The sequence below is a fragment of the Polypterus senegalus genome, chromosome 17 (genome assembly GCF_016835505.1).
Source record: "Polypterus senegalus isolate Bchr_013 chromosome 17, ASM1683550v1, whole genome shotgun sequence".
NCBI lineage: Eukaryota > Metazoa > Chordata > Cladistia > Polypteriformes > Polypteridae > Polypterus > Polypterus senegalus.
The window spans coordinates 71,627,016-71,653,819 of NC_053170.1; the positions used below are offsets into that span (position 1 = coordinate 71,627,016).

Sequence of the window (26,804 nt, forward strand, 5' to 3'; positions counted from 1 at the left end):
ACATGTACTAAAAAATCATCTTCCACTTGGCCATGACTGGTTTATTGCTCATTAGGTAGGTTTACAATTACAGAGTCATGAAGAAATTTTAAGAATAACCTGTTTTTAAATTTATTGTGACAACAATTAGAAAATATACAAAAGAACTCACCAGTACAGGCACCCTGTAGATGAGGACAGCATGCCAGACAAACAGCCATTTACAGTACCTTCACTCTCAGCCACCAAATTGAAGTCCAAATTAAAGTTATAATTCTCCCTGCCAAGAAAGTGAGGATATGTGGTGTTAAAAGCTGATGAACAATCTACAAAAAGGAACTTTGTGTGAATCTTGATGCCCTCCAAGTGGTTATACAGTATAGTAGATGAATCAAAGCCTGCAACATGTCTCAACACATTCCAAGATTAGACAAAAAGATGGACACTAAGATTAACATGGTAATATTATGTTATAACAAAATTATTATCCCAAAGTGGTTAAGAAAGAAAAATGCAGGGTTGCTACCTTTGATGATATGCCATATTTGTAGATGCTCTTATTTAAATTTTGTGATTGCTGATGAAATTGTCTGTAGCTGGTATTGGCTGGTGAGAACTGTAGTCCTTTTGTCAGCATTTGCCACAAGATTACAGATAAGATGGAGGGCATGGGGGTTTTGTACACTATGTTCCAAATTATTATGCAAGTGACGTATCGGTAGGATGTCAGTTAAATAAACTTTTGGTTTTTCTGTTTTTCAATGAAATTTCTTGCTTGTTTGGTGTCTCTTGTCTTTTTAGATAGATTGTTTGCCAGGTGATCTTAATTAAAGGAATATAATTGCAATATTAAGAAAGTCACAGTTCTCATGCAATATGGGGAGAAAGATCTTGTGCATTGTCTTGCAAAATACACAAAAACAAATGCTATTTCACTAAAACTGAAGAGGTGTCATTAAACTATGAAAGATGAGTGTGTGATTCACAGCACAGTTGAATTCAGTCTGATAAAGGCTCATTAAGGAAAATTTCTGTCAGGCAAATAAATAGTATTAAAAGAGCAGCTATGAAAAAGTCATTGATGATGAACAGGTATTTGAAGCTGCTGGTGTCCCTGGAGTTCCAAAAACCTATTGATAATCTGTTAAAAACTGACACCGTGTATTACTGGGATGGTTGTGTTGGTCCTTTGTATAAATTAGTGAAGGTATTACACACTTGAACTATGGGTAGTGATAATCATTATACTTCTATTTCATAGAATGTTGCCATTATATTAGGGCAGTCAGCACTGTCAGCTGACTGGCAAACTGGTGAGTTCAATACAGAGGTACTATAGACTTGTCTTTGAGTGGCAATAAATAAAAATGTTTAGCACTTATGTGATATGACATTGATTCGATCTTCTTATAGAAACATGAAATGTAAAAAAAAAGACATCATAATTTTTACCTTTGTAAATTTTATCTACCATTGCACCAGGATTGCAATAAACTCCTCACCTACTTTACTTCCACTCTCCTGCATCAGAATGTATTAATCAAGAAAATGAACACCAGTACTATATTGACATGTGGTGTATCGCAGTGAACCACGTAATATAAAATGTTCAACCTTTAAATGAAAATTTTACTTCGGAATTTTTAAAGGTGGGGCGGCACGGTGGCGCAGTGGTAGCGCTGCTGCCTCGCAGTTAGGAGACCCGGGTTCGCTTCCGGTCCTCCCTGCGTGGAGTTTGCATGTTCTCCCGTGTCTCGTGGGTTTCCTCCGGCACTCCGGTTTCCTCCCACAATCCAAAGACATGCAGGTTAGGTGGATTGGCGATTCTAAATTGGCCCTAGTGTGTGCTTGGTGTGTGGGTGTGTTTGTGTGTGTCCTGCGGTGGGTTGGCACCCTGCCCAGGATTGGTTCCTGCCTTGTGCCCTGTGTTGGCTGGGATTGGCTCCAGCAGACCCCCGTGACCCTGTATTCAGATTCAGCGGGTTGGAAAATGGATGGATGGATTTTTAAAGGTAATATTATACATATGGTACTGGATGTGTATATAATTCTTTAGGTACACACATCTTTTTATATTAATGTTTTGTAAAAAAAAAAAAATATATATATGAAAATGCAGCCCTGCCACAATTTTTAAAATGCATTAACACTAGATTTACCAAAGTCTATGAAAAAACTCATAAATCTGGGCACGTTTACAGGACAAAAGTCGCTGATGGAGAGGTGCGAAGAAATTTAAGGTGGGCCAGATTTACGAGTTTTTCCGTAGACTTTGGTAATTCTGGTGCTAAATAGGCTAAATTAATCACAAAAATGAACAATATGTATCAATATTTTATTTTCTCTAAAATATTCTTTTATTTATAGTTTGACCTATGTCAGAATGAATGATGCTTTTATTTGTCACATCAATATTTCTTCCTGTGAGCGTAACACAGTCACAGTATACCAACGACTTATTAATTAAATAGCATATAGATATTTTGATATTGATAGACACTAAACTCTACACTATTTTTCTTTCACATGCAAACACACACACACACACACAAATGTAATAGTTATATAGTATTTTAAAGTTCATTTTTGCTATTGTGTTACAGCTGCCAAGTTATAGCCTCTCCCTGTCCCTGTAGGGCAGAGTGGTGGCTCTGAGGCTAGGGATTTGCACTGGCAATCGAAAGGTTGCTGGTTTGAATCCTGTAAACGCCAAAAGTGACTCTACTCCGTTAGAACCTTGAGTAAGGCCCTTAACCTGCAATTGCTCTGTCCTGGGTATGACGTTAATCTGCATCCAGCCCTGCATGTAGGCCCTCCAACCTGCAGGGAAAAACCTGGGGGTTGGTTGCAGAATTGGCATTCCAGCTCACACTGTTCCACTCCATCTGATCTAGTGTGGTCCTAATCTGTGATCCTGAGTTGGTTTATCATGTGGTGGGTGTGGGAATGCACTGTATCCTGTCATGCACACACAAGCATTTAGTCAGTTGTAATCAAGCCTTAGACAAAGGTACATTGGTTTGAATGGAGATTAGTTACATAATTGAGGTATGTCTTTGTTTTTAAATTGCACTTTATTTATTTAAAATTTAATTTATAGACAGGGTTAATAGTACATGTTTATTTTTCTCTGTATTAAACAACAACTAACAGATAAAATTGTCATTCATTTCTGTTATTTTTTATTTCAAATAGAGATACAGTGGTTAACACTGCTGCCACACTCTTGCAAACTGGTGAAAATCCTGGCCTGGTCATTATTTTTGTGGAATTCACTCATTCTCCCATGGTGTTCCTCCGGGTTTTCTTGTACATTGGAAAGACATGTGGGTCAGATTCATAGACTACTTAAAAAATCCTCAGTATCAGTGAATGTGGTAATGTGACTGGTAATGAATGTGCCTGCAGTCATCGGCTGCTATATACAGGAATGTTTTTCTGGTTTTTACCCAATGTAGCCAGTGTAGTTCCTGGCTTCAAATGTGATCCTAAAGTGGAAAAAATTGGTTCAGAAAATAGTTGGACATATTATATTTTTCCCCCAGATCTGTGCATATTTATCTGATCAGGAACTGTGAGGGCCTCTTGACCAAGCCACTTATTCAGCTGCACAGTATATGTTTGGTATTAGCCATTATAATACCAAAAAAGAATTTCTGTAGGCATAAACAGTAATGTGAAATTCACTGTACTTACAGGAACATTTTTATTTGATCTGAAACTTGCAATATCTTTATTGGCATCTTTTGTTTCTAGGCTTTAATCTGGTCCGAAAGTTTTCTCTGCTGAAGATCCCGGAGATAAAGAAGATCCGAAATCCCAGGGGCCCAGTGATCTTGCGACTTGGCAACTTATCACTTATTAGATCTACAGAGTAAGTTTGTCTTATGTTTATGCGGTTTATTTTTTATAATTTTGGCAGGTTATGGACTGTGCCTGCCTTTAGTCTCTTCTAAATAAGATAATGAAGTTCTGTACTATCAGAGGGTTACTTGAATCTTACAATTTACATGAGTGAATACAAGGAAGCCAAAAAGTCTTGACTCAACTATTAACACCTAACGGAAAACTCATTGCCGGCCTTCGAAAACAAATTCTGTTTAAGAATAGATAAGGTAAGCTCATTCACTATCAGATTGATATGCCATGACACAAAAGGTTATCATCCTTCATTCCCATATGATTACAGGTCAAGCACATTGTTGGATTTCAAACTGTACCTGAATATGTCAATAAGGTATTGAGTAGGTGACAAGCCATTACATCTCTGTGAACTAAAATGCAATCGTTCATTTGTAGTGAGCATCACAGTGTATGGATTGTCAGTTGGAAAACATATTGTTAATCGTATTTCTGTAATAAGAGGTCAAATATGAGGCTGACTTTGTGAAGAGCAAATGTGAAAAAAACAAAAGTGTGGAAAATCAGAAGTCAGCTCATGCAGATCCCACATAGTGAGATAATTAAATACCCTAGGTTTGTCATACATTGCATAAGCTCAATAAATCTTGCCATGCTTTCTTATGAAATGTCCTAAGCTCAATAGAAGTGGCATAGTACATTCATTCATTCATTCAAACATATTTATAAACTCCTTTTTCCATTACATGGTATTAGGAATCTTGCAAATATTCAACATCTGATAGGGTACCAGTCTGTTATTTACACATGACCAATTTTGATTTGAATATTAACCTACTATCCACAAAGGAGTTAAAAATTTACTTTCTGGAGCTGTAAAGTAGCAGTGTTAATCCATGTTGTCTCTAATTTAATAGCCAGTTAATTAAAAAGTTACCTAAAATGCACACAATTAAATTATTCATTTGATCCATCTGGTGACTGTAAGTAGGGTGCTTGAACTGGACAGATCCTTATTGTTTTTTTTTCTGCTTCTGTTACCAAGCATTCTGCTGTTGTACTGTGAAATTCTACAAAAGCGGAAAAGTTGGTGTGCTTGTTTGGTGGTTCAATTAATGACTTTTGCTGCTAAAAGTGTTCTGAAAAGAAGATAACATGTTAAATACTGCCATTGGCCCTCTACAAGTCTCATCAGTTACATGGAAGTTGTTGTTGGATACCTTGGTAGAACTTAAATCAGTGTCCTTTTATGCCATACTGAGTGCTATTATGTTAGTGCACCCACAACTGCTGAACTATTCAGCATTTGATTGGACACATTTCTTGCTGTATAACTGTTAACCAGAACTGTCACATAACTGTGCAAAATGTTTAATTTGATCCAATTCGTCATGCAATGAGAGTGCAATTGTAATATTGAATTCTTTGTATGGTTTGTTGTCATATACATTTACATCTTAACCTATCAGTTTTATTTCTGCCAAAACACTGAATTCAGCTTTATATTATTTTTTTAAACAACCTCCTTGACACTAGTTGTCTTATGAATGTGCATGGTACAGAGTGAGAGAAGGTTTTTTTAATGCTTGAATAGCAATTAGAATTAAAGATATGAAAATCAGGTCTGCGCTTGTGTTGGAGCCGAGCACCATTTGTTTCCTTGTATCCTTCTTCAGTGTTGTAAGCTCTGCTTGTCTGGCAAGTTTCCATTTATCTTTTGGTGGAAAACCAAAATATACATAAGGGAAAAAAACGAGGCAGCTGTGCTATCAAGCTTTTATTCTATTAATGCAAACATCTGCTGCTGGCCTGGATTTCAAGAAACTATTTCTGTTTAAAGGCTGGGAATTTTGTAGTTGTGTGACTCTTTCATGAAGTGTTTCATTCTTAAATACAGTGACTAAATAGACCATATATCTTTGGTGGTGTTTTACTTTTTATGCAGCATGTATTGTGTGATATTCATGTTTTCATATTGACTCTTGGTATATTCAGTTAAAGGATTAAAGAAGGAAGTTTGAAGCTGAATGATGCTGTGCCACAACATTTGGACACTGCCTGCGTTCAGTTTCTTGTTTGAGGTGCCTTGTGTGTGGAATTTTAATATTATACCACACACTCTGTCAATACAGTATACACTTTGGTTAACTAGTATCTCTCAATTTATCTGGAGAAATGTGTGCTGAACAGACAACTTGTTCAAGTTTGGTTCATGCCTTGTTCCAGGCTATGCATGGCATGAGCTGTTTGGCAAATGAAGGATAAATTCTCTTGCAATACGGGATACTGTCTAGTTAGACGAAACCTATAGGAAGATTTTATGGATGTTGCGTGTGTAAGTGTGACCATCAACCTAATGGATTCCCACTCAAAATTGTTTCTTGCCTTGTGTTGAATCCTGCCATGACAGTGTATTAGATAAATACAGTTTAGTGGCAAATGAGTTGATATACAAATCAGTCTGTTATTTAATAAAGTATCTCCTCAGCTTGAATTGGATCAGGTTTTATACCAACTGCATCAGTTTATAATTAATTGTAAAACTGAGTATCTGTTCAAAAATATTGGTAAAGTTATAAGCCACTGATGGCACTGTGATCTGCAGATTAATGTATACAAGATTGCTCCTGTGTGAGAGATGAGTGAAACAACACCAGTCCTTTACAGATATATTAAGAGCCAATGGTAAAAGCAGCTTGGCCCAAAAAAGTCTACTGGGATGAGAAAAGCACTGGCACTTAGATGAGGAATTAACAGGGATCCCATGAAACTTGTATCACATTATGGCAATTTAACTGTTTTTTTATGTCTTACAGTATTGGCTGTTGTATTTTATTCTAAAATATATTACAGTTTATTACTTTTTTGGTTGACTGATGTTAAAGTTGAAATCAAGGCAAACATGTCAACTTGTTTTACCTAATAACAAAAACCTCTGACTCAGTTAAATAATATTTTAAATTTGGAAATAAATTTCAAATATCTCAGCAATGTCTCCACAGCAAGAAAGTCAATACTCAGTTATGGTACTTAACACACATACATTGGTGCACTGTCTGTATTGAGCTCCAGATGACTGTTGTGAGATGAAGCTTTTACTGTACGTCTATAGTAGATTTGTAAACCAGTCATTGAAATTATAATTTTTATATTTGAAATGTTATTTGAATTTGAATGTTGATTTAAATTAAAAATTCTTGGGGGTGCATAAATGTACGTTACCATGAAGTACATGCAAATAATTAAATTCTAATTTCACAAGAAATGAAACACAAGCAACAACATCAATATTTATTAATATAGCAAATTTTCATGCAAACAATGTAGCTCAAAGTGTTTTTCAAGATTTCAAAGAGAAAGTTACAAAAATAAAAGAACAACAAATAACATTAGGCAATAATATTAAAGATTAAGTAATAAAATAGGGAAAAAATTAATCTAAACAATCTTAAAAACAGATAACTATAAGCTAGAAGAGAAGCGTTCTTATATACAGTGCCATGAACTAAGTCTCTGAGGATGAGTGCATTGATAAGGTCAGATGGCTGGGAGATCAGAAAAAAAAACTGCAAAGAGAGTGCCCAGGCCCCACTTGGCACTGTCCCTAACATAAAAGTTATTAAGTCAATCCTCTTTGTTTCCACGCTTCATATGAGAGGATTCAATGATATCAGTCTCCTGGACACCCAGCTTCATTCCAGCATCCCAGTTTGCTACATGGTGACATTATCAGGTGATGGTGGTGTAGATTGCTACTACAGGAGAACTGGAAAACATAGCAGAAAAAATTTGAGATCAGTAAAGATTGCAGATCCCTGAAGAATATGATAATTCTATGCCCATATAGTTTATTAGGAATACAACTAAATGAGAAAGCCATATTAAAATAGTGGGTTTTTAGAAGTTGTTTTAAAATATTCCACAATATTAGCCTGGCGATTTTCAATTGGTAAGGTGTTCCAGATTATAGGTACATAGCAGCAAAAGGCCACCTCACCACTTCTTTTAAGCTTATCTCTTAGAATTAACTAGTGTAACCGTGGCCCTTAATGGAAATCAGGGGGGCTGCCCTCTTGCGTCCAGGGAAGATATTACCCCTTTCCCGGTCCTTCCCTGATCCAGGCGTCCCGGTGGGGCAAGGTCCCTGATCGTCTGCCACACTAGCAAAATGTTTTCAACAATGTTCAGCTGTCAAATTTATTGATCTACATTTTACATCTATTTATTAACAGTAAAATACAGCACAGTCAATTCAGGCTAAAAAGGTGATTGAATGATTTTATCTCTGAAAGAACTGAAATTATAAATCTTTGCACTATTACTGACAATGTGGTCACATAACCCAATGTTATGGTAAGCGTAGTGTAAACAAAACATTTTTTGCTACAGAAATTATCGTAAGACATCAACTTTAATCATATTGTGCACATTTTATTTTAGTTACAGATAAGTTCTATGCATTGCAAGACCGGTATATGCCTTAATGTTAACTTGCCACTTATCTTAGAGACGCTGAATAACTAGTAGCACTGTTAGAATAATAATACACAATACTGTTTGAATCAATCAGTACTTCCACTCTGACTGCTTACTTTATTATATAAAATACACATGAAAGAGTGCATTTTGCAGTGATGTCATCCTTTTTGAGTCACTGGATGCCATCTCACCATAAAGTCACCTAATCTGTACACCACATACTCTCTCTTTAAAGTAGTAAATGGATTTTTTCTTATAAGAATAGCATATAGTATTTTACACAAATAATAACATTTTTGTTTCAAAAAGTCTTTTTTAAGATTATCTGTAATAAGATTATATCATTTACTCTCCCATCACATTTGATGTATATTATTAAAAGAACTCATTTTTAATTGGATAAAATTTGTGTGCTTTTATTAGAATCACTAACCTTTAATAATACTAGAATCCCTATTTTTTTAGATAATGCTCTAGAGAGCTTCTAAAGGAAGAATTTAAAAGATTTTTCTTATTGGAAGTACCCTTGGTTTCAGGTATTCTGGAGGACCATTCAAAATTGGCCACTGTTTTTTTATCCTATACAATAATACCTCAGGGAAAGTCATGCTGGCTTGTTTTACATGTAAACAGACAAACTGCCAACAAATCCTTTCTATATTTACCCATGATGTTTGAAAATGTGAAGCTTACCATTAGCTCCTTACACAAGTTACTATAAATGTCTGAAGACTATCAATATGCAGTAGATGGGAGAGCAGCATCCTAGATGGTGTATGAACAGGGTGAATCAGGAAGGGTTTGAAGTTTCTGAAAATGTCATTTCACTGTTGGATAAGTTTCAACTACTGTAGCCAGCCTACTGCTTAGTGTGCTTAATCACAAAAGGCAATTCAGATTAAACACTCAAAAAAGCTTCATAGATACTTACATTTCTTTTGCATGATTGCAGCAATTTTACCAAAAATTATTACTGTATTTGTAAGTGTAACAATGTGAAAACATTCATACTTTAATTTGCTAATTTAAAAACTAACAAATTTTATTTTACAGGGTTGAGTGAACATTTATTTTTCATTATTACTATGCTTATCTTGATGTCATTTTTAGGTCTGCACCTACTGTTGTCCAGTATGTCTCTCTTTCCCTCTGTTCGCATGAAACAACTCTACTCACTGTGGACTGAATTAATTGAAAGCTGGTACACTTATTCTTTAAAAAAAATTGTTGGGAAAGTTCAGTTTTCATTGAAACTTGTTGAGCAGAGCTGTGTAAATATTTTAAAATTCTAAGCATTCCCATTTGAAAATATTACAGAATTTTAAAAAGAATTGCCTATTTTAAAACAGAGAAAATATAGAAACATTCTGTTTGTCTTCAGTTATGAAATTGATTTAGAATTACCTTACCTTACGTAAGATCATACATCACTGCTAGCTGCTCTTGAAAGCAAAATTGATCCCCAATACAAATTATGAAATGCCAGCAGAGTTGCACATGAGACATTAAACACACTGTCACATCAGAGGCCTGTCGAATCTCTGTCACATTAACTTGCTTCTCCTACTACTTGCAACTTTACTAGTGAAGTTATTATATCTTTATAAGCATGAAGGTATAAAATGCAAGGGAGGAAAGGAAAAAGTCACATAACCTATATGAAAAAGAGGAAGGGAGCTGTGTAAGCATGGTTCCTCCAACATTGTTACGCATATACTGAATACAAATGAATTTAGCATTCACATTAAATGAGAATAACCAACCAACCAACCAACCAACCATTGTCCAACCCGCTATATCCTAACACAGGGTCACAGGGGTCTGCTGGAGCCTATCCCAGCCAGCACAGGGCACAAGGCAAGAACAAATCCCTGGGCAAGGCACCAGCCCACCGCAGGGCATGAGAATAACCACATGGCTGAATTATCTACAAATTATAATGATTAAATATTTCTGTGTCACTATAATTTCATGATGACCTATTAACTATCATGGTTAATTGTAGCCAGTAACTCTAGCTTGTGATTTTTACCTCTCTGGTATTTTTTAAAAAACATGTTATGCTTGAGTAACAATTAGTAATAGACTGTCTAAAACCAACAACTAACAATAATGCAAAAAAGTATAATTTTGACATCATCCGAGTCAAAATATTCTGTCTCTGTAAGTTATTTCAGCTTCCATAAGCCTACGTGGAGTAACTACATGATATTGTTTTGTGAAATGCTATTAAAGGCATGTATTTAATATGCAGTACTAATCCATGTAATTATATTTTTTATCTGTTATTTTTGCATGTGACTCGTTGTTACAAAAAGTTAATAAACAGAAATGTGATATTTGTTAATTTAATGAAGCAATTAAACAGAAATACATTTTTTTCTAACCTTCAAAACAGTTAACTAAGTACTCTTATGCACCATAATGTCAACACCCTGTGTACATTTTCTAATGTGTTAATCTCATTGCCATTTCATAAATGAGAAATCTTTCATTTTACTTGTTCTATTCGTTTAAATAGGCACAACAAACAAATTGTGCATCAGATTTGAATAAGTAATACAATATGGAGTAGTGTGAAAAAACAAGATTTGTAGCCTGTTAGGTTTTGAGCTTTAAAGGTACTGTATGCTTTAATTCTGCAGCCACTCTTGTCTGTCTGGAGTTTGCAGTTCTACCTGTATCTAAGAGCTCTTTTTAAACATTACGCACTAAGTATAAGTAATTATATTATTAAAACTTAAATATCTGCATTTTTTATCCTGTCCTTTTTTGAGAAACAATGGCATTTCAGTAATTCCTGAGTTGAGTCTTCAGAGACAACCTCAAAGTTATATGCATGCAGCATAAAGGCATAGCATATTAAAATCAACATTTTTATTACATAAGGTAGAAGGAGAATGGATAACCTCCCGTCTACCCATCCATTCATGCCAATTTAAAGAGCAGACTGCTTAGACAACTGCAGATGGGGTCATTAATACTTAAATTGCCCACCAAGAAACATAAAGCTGTACATTTTTGGCAAAATAAATCTTTATATGAATATGTTAATGGTATCTTTTATTGCATAGTGACATATTTCATTTAGATAAAAAGATCACAACCCTTTTTTGGAGGGTCGGGCTATGAGGATTTTTACTACATTGTAGAATTTTTATTAAATGTGATTTTGTTGCTATTAAAATGCACAAGTGCCATACAAATATATTTTTATTTGATCTTGGAGCATAACAGGATGATACAATAATTGTATGTAGACTTTGTTAAAACACAGCATCACCAACAAACTTAAAATTACATTGAGGGATCCTTTCTAAAAATGAATGTTTTTCATTCTTAGCCAGATTTTTCCTCTCGGCTTGCCTGATGAGTTCACTTTGGTCACCACTTTGCTTTTAAAAAAAAAAACAGTGAAGGAGAATGTGAACATCTTCCAGATCTCTGACCCCCAAGGCTACTCCCAGGTATGTCTTATGCTTGTCATAAGGATTGAAAAGTAAATTGAGTAAAAGCTGCTGAAAGTGTATAGAGGACACCGCAACACTGATCAGTTTATAGGGCATCGAAGTGAAAGAATTAGTTGACTGATTAATTATAGCAAATACTGTATATGGCAAATAAAGATACTGTAGATGATTGACTTTTTAGTGCACACTTCTGCTTGACTTGTAATGTCAAGTTAGACTTATGGTCTGAATGTGTAGAAGCAATTAATATGACACAATCATTTGGAGGAAATACTGACTTGGCTATTTAAGTAGATGTGCCAAACTTGGCTTAGTGGTTCAATATTATGAATGTAATAGACTTTCTATTGCAGACATGTAGGTAAAATAATTTAAAGGTGCAAACTTGAAAATACAGCTTTACAGTACACTCACATTGAGCATTAGAGTTCAGTCATGCATTGTAGTCTGCTGATAATTCTGTGTACATATGATAGGGGGCTTTGCCCTTTGTGGCTGATTAATTACAGTGGTCATAGAAAAGAAAGCAGTGTCAATAGCATCAAGTCAAATGTCAGAATTGTATTTTTCAATAACATATGCATGTCTTTGTGTGTGTGCATACATGCATCAGATGTGATACTGGCATAGAGGAATGCAAAGTAATCTCGGCAGGGTAGGGAATCCATCCTTGGTGCCCAAAAGTAGCATTTTCAGCAGCTAATAATAACAAGGGAGCAGGTGCACTTCCTTTTTCACCATCTGCATGAATCATCTATTGTTCAGTCTTTCTGTTTCAAACTGATGTTTCAACATGGTTACAGAAACAGAGTTGTATTTTGTGAAGTTTGATGTTTTTCTTTTTCATGCTTTCTGATTATGTTGCCCCCTAAGGGAGTTTTCTTCAAATTAGGTTAAAAGGGCTCAGTAAGGTGGAAGTGGCGATTTAAGAAGTTTCATTGTCATGTATGTGCACAGCTGCTGCTAGAGTGGTGTGTCTGAATGTGTGTTTATTTATTTAATTAGTTATTTTCTATGCCGTAGTACTATAGAAAAGGAAGGCATGGTAGCACAGTGGTTGAAGCTACTGTTTTATTGATCCAGCATCCTGTATTTGATTGATGTGTTATCTACCTGGAATTTGAGATGCTCCTTGTGTCTCAGTGGAATTTCTTTATGCAGAAAATTGCGTGTGGGTTAACTTGCAGTTCTTAATTGGGCCCTGTGATGGACTACCACACTGTCACGGACTGCTTCCTGCCTTGTATGCAGTATTTCTATGTTCATGTAGGCTCGTCTTCTCCCTTTTTCTTATAAGTAGGTAGTAAAGCAACAGCCACAGTAAGGTATGTGTGTTAAGTATGGTTACTTTTACAGGGCGATGCACTATGAAGTTCTCTCAACTATTGGATCTGGAATCCAGTATCCCAGGTTCAAATCTTGTACCCTATGTCTTTGTGAGTTTTACTTTGGGTATTCAAGTTTACATTGTGTTTATATTAATTAACCTTATGGGTTTGTATGTGAGTGGAGGCTGTGAAGGACTGACGCCCTGACTATGGTTGTTTCATGCCTTGAACCTAGTGTGTATGGGGTAGATAATCTGGACAAATACAGACAACTTGAACTGAATTAAATGGGGTTGAGAATGTTATTTTATTTTTTTACAAAGTCTTATAGAACATAAGCATTTTGACTGTAACTGTCAATATCTGTTGTTTATAATGAGGTTAGAAGATAAATAATTTTAAAACCAGATCTAATTTTGATTTTATTATGTATAATACACTGGAATATTGGTGGCATGTTATTAACAGTGCAGGGAGGATCTTATGTATTCTTTAGGGTGCAACCAGGGTGACTGCTTAATGTCATGGGTGATGTTAATTGACCTAATTGGCACAAACAGAAGGTACTGTACATAGGTACAATTGATGATATATGGGCCTCAGGCAAATATTTGGCCCTTTGCAAGCCAAAATTATGAAGTGCTGCAGTAATCCAAATAAGACACGAATATATATATATATAGGGATTGATTATATGAATGAAAGGTGCCAGAAGAAGGCAGTCATAGGACCCATGAATGAAGTAAGGGACTCCCCAGAGTGTTGGTACATTAATATATTTCCTATTATTTAAGACAACAGTTGATTAATACATTTGGCTTGTTTTTAACTTGTCATTTGTGTGCATTTAAATACTGGGATTACTTAGAGTGGTGTATGTGACCTCTAGTATGTGCTTTTGTTCTTTTTCAGATCTCTGTTTCACTTAATGGCCCAGAGAAGAGCCTGGAGTTACAGGCTCTTGGAGTTAATGAAGAATTTGTGAACAGCGTCTTCAGTGGCGAAGGGGTAGCTTCTGTCTTTGATTTCAAGTGGCATAAGATTGCAATAAGTGTCCAAGCTGGAGTTGCATCTGTGCATGTGGATTGCAACTCAATTGAGACTAAGCCATTTCGTGCACACCAGAGAGTAGAGCCAAAGGGTCACACCCTGATTGGTATGCGCACTGCAGATGGCACTCCAGCTGAGGTAGGTGGATTGGCATTTGGCTATTGGCTTGGTTTCATCCTTGACAATGTTTCTTTGTAACCTCGTTAAAATAAATTGGCATTGTACAAAGATTGTATTTTTTAGGTAATGTTTCAAATAATCTGTGATTCCTTACTTCTCAAATGAAGATACTGCAGACATAAATTTGACAATGAAAACCCACAATTACCCATTTCTGTCTTCTCATTAGTATACACTATTTTATAAATAATTTCTGTCTACAATACCTGTGTTTCTTCACTTTAGTGTTTTTTTGTTAGTGTTGATGGTATTACTGTGTTATTACTTATGTCACTATTACTAATGGTCACCTCTTCTGATCAAATCTCTCATTCAGCTATTCTTAACCCCTTAAGTATGGCAGAAAATTCCACCTCACCTTCATAAAATCTGCTGAAAACACTACTGTTCTTAAGAGCTTACTCTTATTCCAGGCATCCTTATTAGTGCAATTTTAGCAGAATTATGAACAGGTGTTAATGCTACGTGTCCTCTTTAACTTAGTGCTTTTCAGAGAAAGTATGCTTAATAGATTTCTTAAAACAGCAGGGAGGCATGGATAATATTTCACAGGTGACAGCCTTGTGTTAATTTGCTCTGATTATTTAATTATTATTTATTAGCATCTGTTTATCTAAATACAGGACTGGTAGGCAATTATAACTGGCTTCCCTGTGAGAAATGATTTTGATGCTCGTTGTGTGGTACTAAATAATAATTTAATTCCTAGCAGCTTTAATTTACAAAGATTGCATATGTTTGTTGCATTTTGTTGTCTTCTTGCAAGATTTGGGTAAATGTCACGTCTTTTAAGCTTAGCTATAGTAGCAAAAGCTTACTTGTTAGGATTGTAGTTATGTTCAGTATATGTGTATAGCATATATATCCTTCCTACTTAAAGGCCTTAAGTGTAAAAATATTTGCCAGGGCAGCATAATTTGTGTAGATGGTGGTGATGGTGATTTGAGTAGATGGTTGGCTGGCAAAAGGTTGACAGGGCAGGGAACCACCATGTTGTCACAAGGTAGCTGTTGGTGCTAAACGACCACTTTCAAAAAAGAGATTGCTATAGTTGGGTGTATTTGAGGACCCCTTATGGTGGTGTTGTAGCACAGAAGGTCAGCAAACAAGAAGGAGTATAAAGTTTCCTAATGTTGTTAGCAGACAGCCAGCCTATCAGGTAGGCCTGGCTCTCTTAAAGATAGAGAGGGCGTTAAGGCCAAGGAGAACAAAAAAGAGGACAAACAGAAAATATCCATAGTTTAACAGGAATACCAGATAGAAATTTAAGTTCAACCCCATTCAAAGGTGGGTTTGAGGGACTCTGTCAGATGATACACTCCTACGTATATGTTTTAAATTAACACTAGAATTACCAGAGCCTACGAAAAAACTTGTAAATCCGTCCCACCTTAAATTGCTTCTTAAAACCGTTCTCACCTCTCCACCAGCGTCTTTTGTTAATCTAAATGTGCTGATAAAAGAAAAGCTGCAAGCAGCCAGCTATTCCAACCCCCCACCGACTTAGAACGTGCACAAACTTCTCCCAGCTCATGCCTTGACTGATTATCTGGGAGTGAAGTGGAGTTTTAGAGTGGAAATAATAGATCGTTGTTTGTTAAACACACGCAGTTCATGTCTGTTCTGTTTCTACAGTAATCTGTGTAAACACATTGTTAAAACAGAAACGTTTTTTATATTCTAGTAGTAGATGACAAAATGTAGGCATAAACTATATAATGTATGAAGCCTGAAGTCCAAATATCAAAGAAATATTTTCACAAAAGGTACAAATCTAACACAACAATTGCGCTTTTATTCAAAAATATAACTGCAGAAACAAAAAGCCACCTTAACATGCGACACTGACAGCTGTTTATTACGACTGCCCCCGTGGAGCAATAGACTCAGCTGCCGACTGGGAATCAAAGCGTCGCGAGTTCAATCCTGCAACGCTCCCTTTTGAGAAGTAAACCGCTCTGTCTTACTATTTTAGAATAAAAACATACATTTGATTTCAGTTTGTAACAGCCGGTGTAATTTATGATACTTCTAAAGGTTAGCTTTTTTTAGTCAGTTTTATTATCTCTGCCACGTTCACGAGCCCAAACACACCCCACCCCCGCATTTGAGACTGCTGTTTTCACATAGACGTGCTGTAACAGAGGTAAACTCAGCTCCCTTCTACATCGGAGCAAGAATGCACATACCATTGCTTGCATACTAAAGTGTCAGCAGGCACTTTTCGTGGCATTACACACATTTTTGAGCATGCCCTCTGCACACTACTTGTGACTTTAGGCTTTAGGAAGTAAGTAAATAGATAAAGGTAAATCGTGTCATAAAATGATTTCTTCAAACGTCACATATATTTGTCTCTTTCTTTTTTTAAAATGTGCGTTGATCACCGCCAGCATCTGGCCACCTGTATGTTCTTGCATGCACTGAATAAAAGACAAATATACAGTCTGACTGAGAGAATCAGACTGAAAAAAAGCAAACATTTAGAAATACCATACTTTTACAGCTGATCGGACGCTGTTTGTTTTCAAATAATATTGCATTTGTGCGATGATGTTTTCACATATATTGTCTCTTTCTTTTAGGTGTGTAATAGAAACCACAGCATAGAAAGAAATGCAATATTATTGCATTTACAGACTGAGATCAAATGTATGTTTTTATTCTTAAATAGTAAGACTAAGAGCAGTTTACTTCTCAAAACGGAATGGTGCAGGATCAAACTAGCAACCTTTTGATTCCCAGTCAGCAGCTGATGCTATTGCTCCACGGAGACAGTCATAATAAACAGCTGTCAATGTCGCATGTTAAGGGGGCTTTTTGTTTCTGCAGTTATATTTTTGAATAAAAGCGCAATTGTTGTGTTACATTTGTACCTTCTGTGAAAGTATTTATTTGATATTTGGACTTCAGGCTTCATACATTATATAGTTTATGCCTACATTTTGTCATCTACTACTAGAATATAAAACACATTTCTGTTTTAACAATGTGTTTACACAGATTACTGTAGAAATGGAACAGACATGAAATGCGTGTGTTCCAAACAACAATCTATCATTTCCACTCTAAAACTCCACTTCACTCCCAGAAAATTAATCAAGGCATGAGCTGGGAGAAGTTTGTGCACGTTCTAAGTCATTGGGGGGATGGAATAGCCGGCTGCTTGCAGCCTGATTTTTATCAGCACATTTAGATTAACAAAAGACGCTGGTGGAGAGGAGAAAATGGTTTTAAGAAGCGATTTAAGGTGGGACGGATTTACGAGTTTTTTCGTAGGCTCTGGTAATTCTACTGTTAATGGACAACTCAGTGGCATACATAGAGGCTCAGTCTTTTAAGGACCACTGATGGCCTCCTGATGCAGTAACATAAGGGTTACTACATAGACTTTTTGCCTGCTGTCCCTGGAGAAAAATGATATTACCCCAAAGGTATGGAATGAATTCAGGAGATTAAGTAGAGGTGATACCACTTTTGGGGGGGCTCTTATGGTTAAAGTACAGCTTGGTCAAAGGCTTACTGAGTCTGAACTCTGGAGAATTTTCTATTGGCTAAAGGTAGTGGCCATGGTCTAACGAGTGAGCAACAAAGAGATGTACAAGGGGACAGTAGGAAAGAAAAGAAATGCCTGTTAGTGCTTGGTAGGAGGGTAAGTGTGTGACCCACTTGACTAGGTACAGTAAGCAGGTAAGCAGGACCTCTTCAGGCAGGTACAGAAAGCTAGAAATTGTTCTTCTTTTGCCATCTGCATTGACTCCCATAAAGCTTTTTGCATCACATTAATATACACAAGATATAAGTTACTTGCTGTTACAAATGAATGCCAAGCATGTAAAGGCTCACACATTAAGCAATTGATATGATTTAGGCTCAAAACCTTCTGGTTCCAAATTCAGCTTCACACATGCAGTAGCTGTTCTAAGATGCTATGTGATGATTACCCATCACTGTCTTGTTTCTATGCTACAAAAGCCAAGTTGTATTCTAGTTAAATATATGTTTTTTTTTTCTTGAAATGCTAATTTAGGTAAGTAAAATGAAAGTCTCCACATGTATTGTACAGAGTAACTGTTTTTATCTTTTTCAGTTTGATATTCAGCAGATAACCATCTATTGTGATCCTACCTTGGCGATACAGGAGGCTTGTTGTGAAATTGCTGGCGGCAGGGTAAGAACAGAATTTTGTTTGTGGTCTTCGAATGTTCGAATGGCATTAGAGCCACCGATGTATCCCTCAATTTACACATTGTTTTTCACATTTCTACAGTGTCCTTCTGAAGTCTCCAAGATTCGTCGAGATACCGAGGTGAGCCAAAACCCAGATTCTTAGTTTTCTGTAAATTTAATATCAGAGCATCATCAAAGAATTCTGTGATTCCAATGCTTGATATCACTGACTTTGAGGCATGTAAAAGTGATATTTGTGCAAGAAAAACTTGTGTACTGGTTGATCATTGATTGTTTCAAAAATCTGTGGACTTGAAGATATTGACCAATATCCCAGCCTTTAAGATTCCTCTAATACTACTGAATTTATTTATATGGAGTATGTAAAAAAAATTTTTTCATACAGCTCCAAGGTGCTTTACTTGTATGATTAAAAGTTGAGTTGTTCCCCCTTCTTGAACTGAAAGCTTGTATCCAGTTGGACAAAAGGAACATTTATTTTTGCTGTAATGGCTAGCCAGGCCTTTTTGACTGCTGCTGGTCACTAGTAACAGTCTCAATTCCCTTCAGTCCTTCTTTACTCGAACCTGCTGAATTTCTCTTTTTCGACAAACAGCTCCTTAGGTAAAAATTCAAATGTAATGAGTTCTCATTTTTAGGGTGGTGCTCCTGGCTTACGTAATTTTGTGACTTGGACTGTATACAAGAGAGTGACTGGATAAAAATGAACAACTGCTTAGATGTTAGTATAGATAACAATGATGCTCACATCAATACTTGGTCAAAGATGTGACAATTAAATTAAATATTAGCTATATATTGTATTAAATTTTAAGACTTAGGGCATTTTGAAATCTGGGTGAGCCTTGCAAGTGAGCGTATTTAAAGATAACCTAGTAGAAAACAGCTGAGCTGCAATTACAGTTGGAGTAGTAGGTAGATGAAGTTTAGAATAAAGAAATACAGGGCATAGTAAATCTAAGAATGAAAGTGAAGCATGCATGGAAAGACAGAGAATGAGAGAAAGCTGTGAACAAGGAGATGTAGTTGACTGCATGAGAAATGCAGCAGTTAAGATTGCTATTAGGGATCAAGAGATGAGACAAGGTGAAAATCAAGTTAAGAACCATAACCAGTAAATCAGTAATCCAGTAACCACAGCCAAATGTTTGTGTTAAATCTGTTTTGCTTTAAATGGGAGAGGGCAGATTTAAATAGAAAAGGGCCAGTAGATGAGACATAGTCAAAATAACCACTCAGAGGCCAGTGCCAAAAGATCTAAATGCACTGTCAACAAAGTCAAAAAACAAAACCCTAAATCAAAATCAGGATTTGTAGACAACATTCTTTTTTATCAGGAAAAACTACAAAAAGCCATTCACATGCAAAGTCTCAAGGAAGGTATCTGTAATCATGGATATCAAGAAGTGCATTGGGCTGACCTCAGCCTTCTCAATTGGTGACTATGAGTGCGTAGCACTAGCATAGCAAATGCTCTACAAAGTCGTGGCACCCACACTAAACAAAATGGTGTTGGGAAGTGATACAAAAATTATTTAACTATTTTGAATACATTTTAAATGGGAAAATCATTAGCAAAAATGAAATATACATACTTCAGAAACCCAAATCGATATGAAAAAGGTCAAAAACCACAACAGCCAAGGCAGAACAAAATTTAATCAAACATACTTTGTAACAGAAATGGAGCATTATTTCATGAACCAGAACATCCAAAAACATAAAAAAAAATATAATCCTAATCTTGGACAAGCAGCCAAGTGCAAAGCCAGCTTAAAGTGCATCATGGTACTGATGTCAAGTGATGCCACTTAGCAACCAGGACCAACATCTTAGCAACAGGTGTCTAAAATCTTGGCCCCCATAGAAAAAGCAAAATAGTATGTAAGAATGCAGTTCATTTTTAACATCCTTAAAAATGAAAGTAAATGTTAAAAATAATATCAAAGTCTCACTTTGCTATATGGATTCAGAGAAAAGACTGACGAACAACCAGGAAAAAATTAACAAAACACCAGATTATTGTAGGAGAGAGGAAGCAGTTATCTGCATGTTGTCAGATGCAAAACAAGTTCAGGAGTAATATAGGCGACTTCATCTCCTCACAGATGGGCAGAGCAGAATTAACCAGCAGAATGTGCTGGCTTCAGTCCTGCTGCTGCTCCAGTTGTTTAATTACTGCCAATCTCTAATTTAACAGCCATTTCCTGCCATTGCAGTGCCCTGAGAACCATTATTCTGCTGAACTTCAATCCACAGGTAGTTGCCATGCAGCCACCTTGAGCTGCTCAGTGAAATTTATGTACTTTATAGCTGCCACATCTCATTAGTTCACAAACTTCTGCTTCAGATCTTAAATGCGTGAATGTCATTGCTCACCTGGTGAGTTACCTCTAGTGCCCATTTCATACCTTTCCATTGATCTTCTTCTACTGATAAAACTGCATTTTATTTTAGCATAAATTATTATTTTTGTTATATTACTTATAAAAATTTTTTTAATCCAAGATAGAATTGTGTCTTGTGATGGGCTGACAGACTCTGACTATTTGTTGGATTTAAAAATTAACAGATGGATCAATAGTAGTTAGTATGGGAGTCAGCATGATATTATGGCTAAGACACTCGGATTTTAAATGAAAAAACGACCAGTTCAGTCGTTGCGTTTGACTTATTATGTGAACTGAAGCAAGCGACTTAACATGCCCAGTAGCAAATAATATATATATAATAATTGGTTAAAGATGTCAGGCAAATATAAGCTTATTGTTTAGTTATATTAAAGAATTTCTTAATGTTTGTTTTATCATCCTAGGCCAGAGGTTTTCAGACTTAGACCTGGGGACCCACTGTGGCTGCAGGTTTTTGTTCCAGCCAGATTCATTATCAGTGACAACAACGGATAACACTGATCTAATTTAATTAGCTGGCATTTTTATTTCCTCTTCTCTTATTCTACATTCATAAAATCACAGCAGCATGATTTTTACATTTATAAGACATTTACAAATATTCCAATTTTTGCTATAGATTTAAATGCTTAACACTCTTTTGTTGATTTCATAATATTTTGCCCTTTCTCTGTGCAATTTGCACCCTTCATTGTATCTTAATAACTAGCTGTAGAGAAAAGCCAAGCAAAATGACACCTTTTATTGGCTAACTAAAAAGATTACAATATGCAAGCTTTCGCGGCAACTCAGGCCCCTTCTTCAGGCATTGCCCGGGATGAAAATATAGTGGGGTTTTTTTTAACTTGTTTTAGAGAAAAATAATGAAAAAAAACACAACTTTAAAAATAAAAATAAATTAACAAATGAAGACATCACTGATATGCTTGTATTGTTTAATGAAGTGTCTTGCTATATACAATGTTTCTAATTTTTCAGCTTTAGCCAATATATAAAGGTTCTTAGGACTTTGTACCCTTGAACATGCCGCATAAAGTTGTCCGTGTGAGAAACAGGCTGTGTCCAAATTGATTCCAACAATTTTCAATGACTGTGCAAATGTTCCGAGCGTCAAGTGAATGATAACAGACATACAGTGCATCCGGAAAGTATTCACAGCGCATCACTTTTTCCACATTTTGTTATGTTACAGCCTTATTCCAAAATGGATTAAATTCATTTTTTTCCTCAGAATTCTACACACAACACCCCATAATGACAACGTGAAAAAGGTTTACTTGAGGTTTTTGCAAATTTATTAAAAATAAAAAAATTGAGAAAGCACATGTACATAAGTATTCACAGCCTTTGCCATGAAGCTCAAAATTAAGCTCAGGTGCATCCTGTTTCCCCTGATCATCCTTGAGATGTTTCTGCAGCTTAACTGGAGTCCACCTGTGGTAAATTCACTTAATTGGACATGATTTGGAAGGGCACACACCTGTCTATATAAGGTCTCACAGTTGATGGTTCATGCCAGAGCACAAACCAAGCATGAAGTCAAAGGAATTGTCTGTAGACCTCCAAGACAGGATATTCTCAAGGCACAAATCTGGGGAAGATTACAGAAAAATTTTTGCTGCTTTGAAGGTCCCAATGAGCACAGTGGCCTCCATCATCCGTAAGTGGAAGAAGTTCGAAACCACCAGGACTCTTCCTAGAGCTGGCCGGCCATCTAAACTGAGCGATCACGGAAGAAGGGCCTTAGTCAGGGAGGTGACCAAGAACCCAATGGTCACTCTGTCAGAGCTCCAGAGGTCCTTTGTGGATAGAGGAGAACCTTCCAGAAGGACAACCATCTCTGCAGCAATCCACCAATCAGGTTGTACGGTAGAGTGGCCAGATGGAAGCTACTCCTTAGTAAAAGGCACATGGCAGCCCACCTGAAGTTTGCCAAAAGGCACCTGAAGGACTCTGACCATGAGAAACAAAATTCTCTGGTCTGATAAGACAAAGATTGAACTCTTTGGTGTGAATGCCAGGCGTCATGACTGGAGGAAACCATCACCAGGCCAATACCAACCCTACAGTGAAGCATGGTGGGTGCAGCATCATGCTATGGGGATGTTTTTCAGCGGCAGGAACTGGGAGACTAGTCAGGATAAAGGGAAAGATGACTGCAGCAATGTACAGAGACATCCTGGATGAAAACCTGCTCCAGAGCACTCTTGACCTCAGACTGGGGTGACGGTTCATCTTTCAGCAGGACAACGACCCTAAGCACACAGCCAAGATATCAAAGGAGTGGCTTCAGGACAACTCTGTGAATGTCCTTGAGTGGCCCAGCCAGAGCCCAGACTTGAATCTGATTGAGCATCTCTGGAGAGATCTTAAAATGGCTGTGCACTGATGCTTCCGATCCAACCTGATGGAGCTTGAGAGGTGCTGCAAAGAGGAATGGGCGAAACTGGCCAAGGATAGGTGTGCCAAGCTTGTGGCATCATATTCAAAAAGACTTCAGGCTGTAATTGCTGCCAAAGGTGCATCGACAAAGTATTGAGTAAAGGCTGTGAATACTTATGTACATGTGATTTTTTTTTTTAATAAATTTGCAAAAACCTCAAGTAAACTTTTTTCACATTGTCTCTACAATGTCCTGTGTTTCTGTGCAAATCTGTGACCCAAGCGTGACAATATAAAAATAACAATATAAACATATGCTTTTTCACCTTTCAAGGAGGGATCACTGTACTGTATATGTATATATATATGTATATATATATATTGTGGAAGACAGCCGGCTTCGCGTTCCGGCCACCAGGAGGAGCTCTCCCGACAGCATGATCGTGTCCCCGAGGTCCAGCAGGGCCTCATGGACTATGTAGTGTTTATACACAGCCCTGCTGGATACCTTGGGGGCCACAGGAAGTCGCTATAGGGGGGCTTGTGGGCTCTTATGTGTGCGTCTGGGAGTGCGTCATGTGACAGGAAAAAATGACGTGCTACCGGGTTGAAGAAAAGGACTGTTTACCCTGACCCAGAAGGAATAAGGGACTGTGGTCTGATTGGGCAGGAACACCTCCGGGTCAGGGGCTATAAAAGGACTATGGGCCAGTCCAGACACTGAGCTGAGCTGGGAGGTCGAGGGGCGAAGTGTCTGGGCGAGGAGGAGAGAATATTATTGTAGTGGTGTTTAATTTATGAGTATTGTGGAGTGTGCTTTGTGCACAGTATTGTTAATTAATAAAAAGTCTGGGACTTTTACCTGGTTTCTAACGTGGTACCTCAGGGTTCAAGGTAGCACTATGTGTATATATATATATATATATATATATATATATATATATATATATATATATATATATATATATATATATATATATATATATATATATATGTGTGTATATATATATATATGTGTGTGTGTGTGTGTATATATATATATATATATATATAGTAATAAAGGTGCTATATAGGCACCCGATCTGACACAGATGGACATGGAGGCACACGTAAAAACAAAACACAAATTTATTTTTTTTCAGCTGGAGGGCACATCTTCCCTGTGTCCCCCAGCCACAGCACAGTCCCAAGCACAATAGACAAAATCAAACCTCTCTTCCTCTGCACCACCACTCCTCCCAGGCAACCTCGTCCTCCTCCACCTGACTCTGGCCGCTGAGTGGTGGTTGCTGGCTCTTTATTGGGTACCTGGAAGTGCTCCAGGTGCTTGATTGCCGACATCTGGCTGCACTTCCGGGTCTGGCAAAACCAGTGCCCAAAAGGGGATATCAGCTCCCACTGCAGCACCCCCTGGCAGCACCTGCAGAACCCAACAGGGCTGCATTAAACTCCAACTCCCATTAAGCCCTGTGGGAGTCCGAGGCACTGCTGCAACCCAGGGAGGCTGCCATCTGGCTTCCAGGGGGAGATATTGTCTTTCCCATGTTTGCTCAACTGGAACATAGGCTGTAGGGGCATCCTAGCCAGGCATGGGCCCCGGCCATCCATCACTATATATATATATATATATATATATACATATATACATATATATACATATATATATATATATATATGTGTGTGTGTGTGTGTGACTGTTCGAGTCACAAAGACAGAATGAGTCCCAACTCTTATTTAATTTCAAAAACAACAGGTGGTGCTTAAACATAAAGAATGTTGGCAATCACCTCCAGTTCGCCCTCTGGTGGTCGTTCCAAGTGTCAACTGGATGATATCATGCATGCAAGACCACAAAATCATCCCCCACCCTACCCAGAATGAGGTGTGTTAGGGTTGATTTCACACTACAATATTTTTAGAGAAACATATACCACGTTTCATGAAAATCGCTCCAGCCTTTCGGAAGTGATGCTGGAACATACATACATACACACACACATACATTGACCTTTATATATATACTGTAGATGACAGTTAAAAACTAGCAGAGCAGACACACAGGCACAGAACACTGAATAGTAAAAGGCTACAACATTATTTTCATATGCTTTCAGTCAGGCTCTCTTCCTGTTAAAACTTCTTTCTTATATGACAGATACATATTATTGTGGCCTTGACTAGGTGTTTCATTTATAGCTTTTCATGATCTGCATCTCTTTCGTTGTTGCCTTGCAATGGTGGTTATTCAGTCATCATCTGAAGCTCTTAAGAGTTTCTGGATATTAATTATTAATATAGATTTTCTTCAATTCTTTTGCCATATTTTGAAAATGTATAGATTCTTTTGATTTCATTTTTATAGTGTGCATTTTTGTTCTTTGTTTTTAGACATTTCTGTGCTGTAGAAGTTGCATAGTGTTTTGCTTTGTTACTCATTCCTGTTTATTAAGTGACTACATTTTATGTCCTCCTTGAACAAAGATGCTCACAGCTCTAGGCTTATCTAACCATATGAAGGTTTTCTTCCCCATTTACTCTAGTGAGTCCAAATTTTTGAAACAAGTGAGAGGGTCAGCCTTGTAGGTGAAGAAGCAAAGACAACTCAATGTGATTTGGCAGTTTTAATCTTTTTAATTAAGTTCCAACCAAATAAATTTTGAAAGTAATCTTTGCAGGTTATTAAAGAAACTGTAAGTCATTCATTATTGGAAAAGCAAACTCACAAGATTTGGAAAATACAGTAGCAATTAACCAATCTTTATATTGCATCTTCCATATTAAGTCTTATTGTAGTACATTAAATGTTTCAGTTTGATACTAAACTCCATAAAAGCACTATGTAATTGCCTTCCTTTTATTCATTAGAACTCCTTACACAAAGTAAATGATATGTGTTACACTCACTGTTATGTCTTTACTGTTTCATAAAATAATGTTGTCCATTAGGTCTCTGCATACCTTGGACACAATGTGGTTCAAGTCAAACATACTGCTTTTTTGAGTAGCGCTTGTCAATATTGAAGTACTGGCAATTGCAACCAACTAAAATTCACAAAATTAAATTTTTTTAATATATGTTATAGGCACATTTTTCAATTAAAAACATACAGTACCATTATTATAAAAAATGTACCTTAAAATTCCGACTTATCACAGAAGTGTTAGAGAAGACATTTCTCCACTCTTTAACAAGAATGTGCATCACAAAATGTATGCTTTCAGTTGATATCATTGTAGTACATCAACAATACCAACATCAACATTTACTTATCTTCCTAAAGCGTAAAATCACAAGTAGACTGCAGAGCTTCCTGTGTTTGATCAACATAGGCATGCTGACAAAATACACATATATAAGATAAGCAAATAAATATAGGTAAACAACAGTCAATGTGGCCTTTATGTAAGTAACATATAATTTTTTTTTTATATAAAGACTATAAAAAAACATAATCGCAAACAGAACTTTATGT

At 36.7% G+C, this 26,804-nt stretch overlaps 1 protein-coding gene across 5 annotated transcripts in view; it reads left to right on the forward strand.

Moving 5' to 3' along the window:
• col16a1 (collagen, type XVI, alpha 1) overlaps positions 1 to 26,804 on the forward strand; it is a 350,415-nt gene that overhangs the window by 111,531 nt on the left and 212,080 nt on the right. For all 5 annotated transcript variants that reach the window (XM_039740383.1, XM_039740384.1, XM_039740386.1 and 2 more), the window contains exons 4-8: positions 3,736 to 3,853; positions 11,663 to 11,786; positions 14,030 to 14,305; positions 18,438 to 18,518; positions 18,618 to 18,656. In XM_039740383.1, coding sequence (XP_039596317.1) covers positions 3,736 to 3,853; positions 11,663 to 11,786; positions 14,030 to 14,305; positions 18,438 to 18,518; positions 18,618 to 18,656 — 638 coding nt within the window. The remainder of the gene's footprint in view (positions 1 to 3,735; positions 3,854 to 11,662; positions 11,787 to 14,029; positions 14,306 to 18,437; positions 18,519 to 18,617; positions 18,657 to 26,804) is intronic.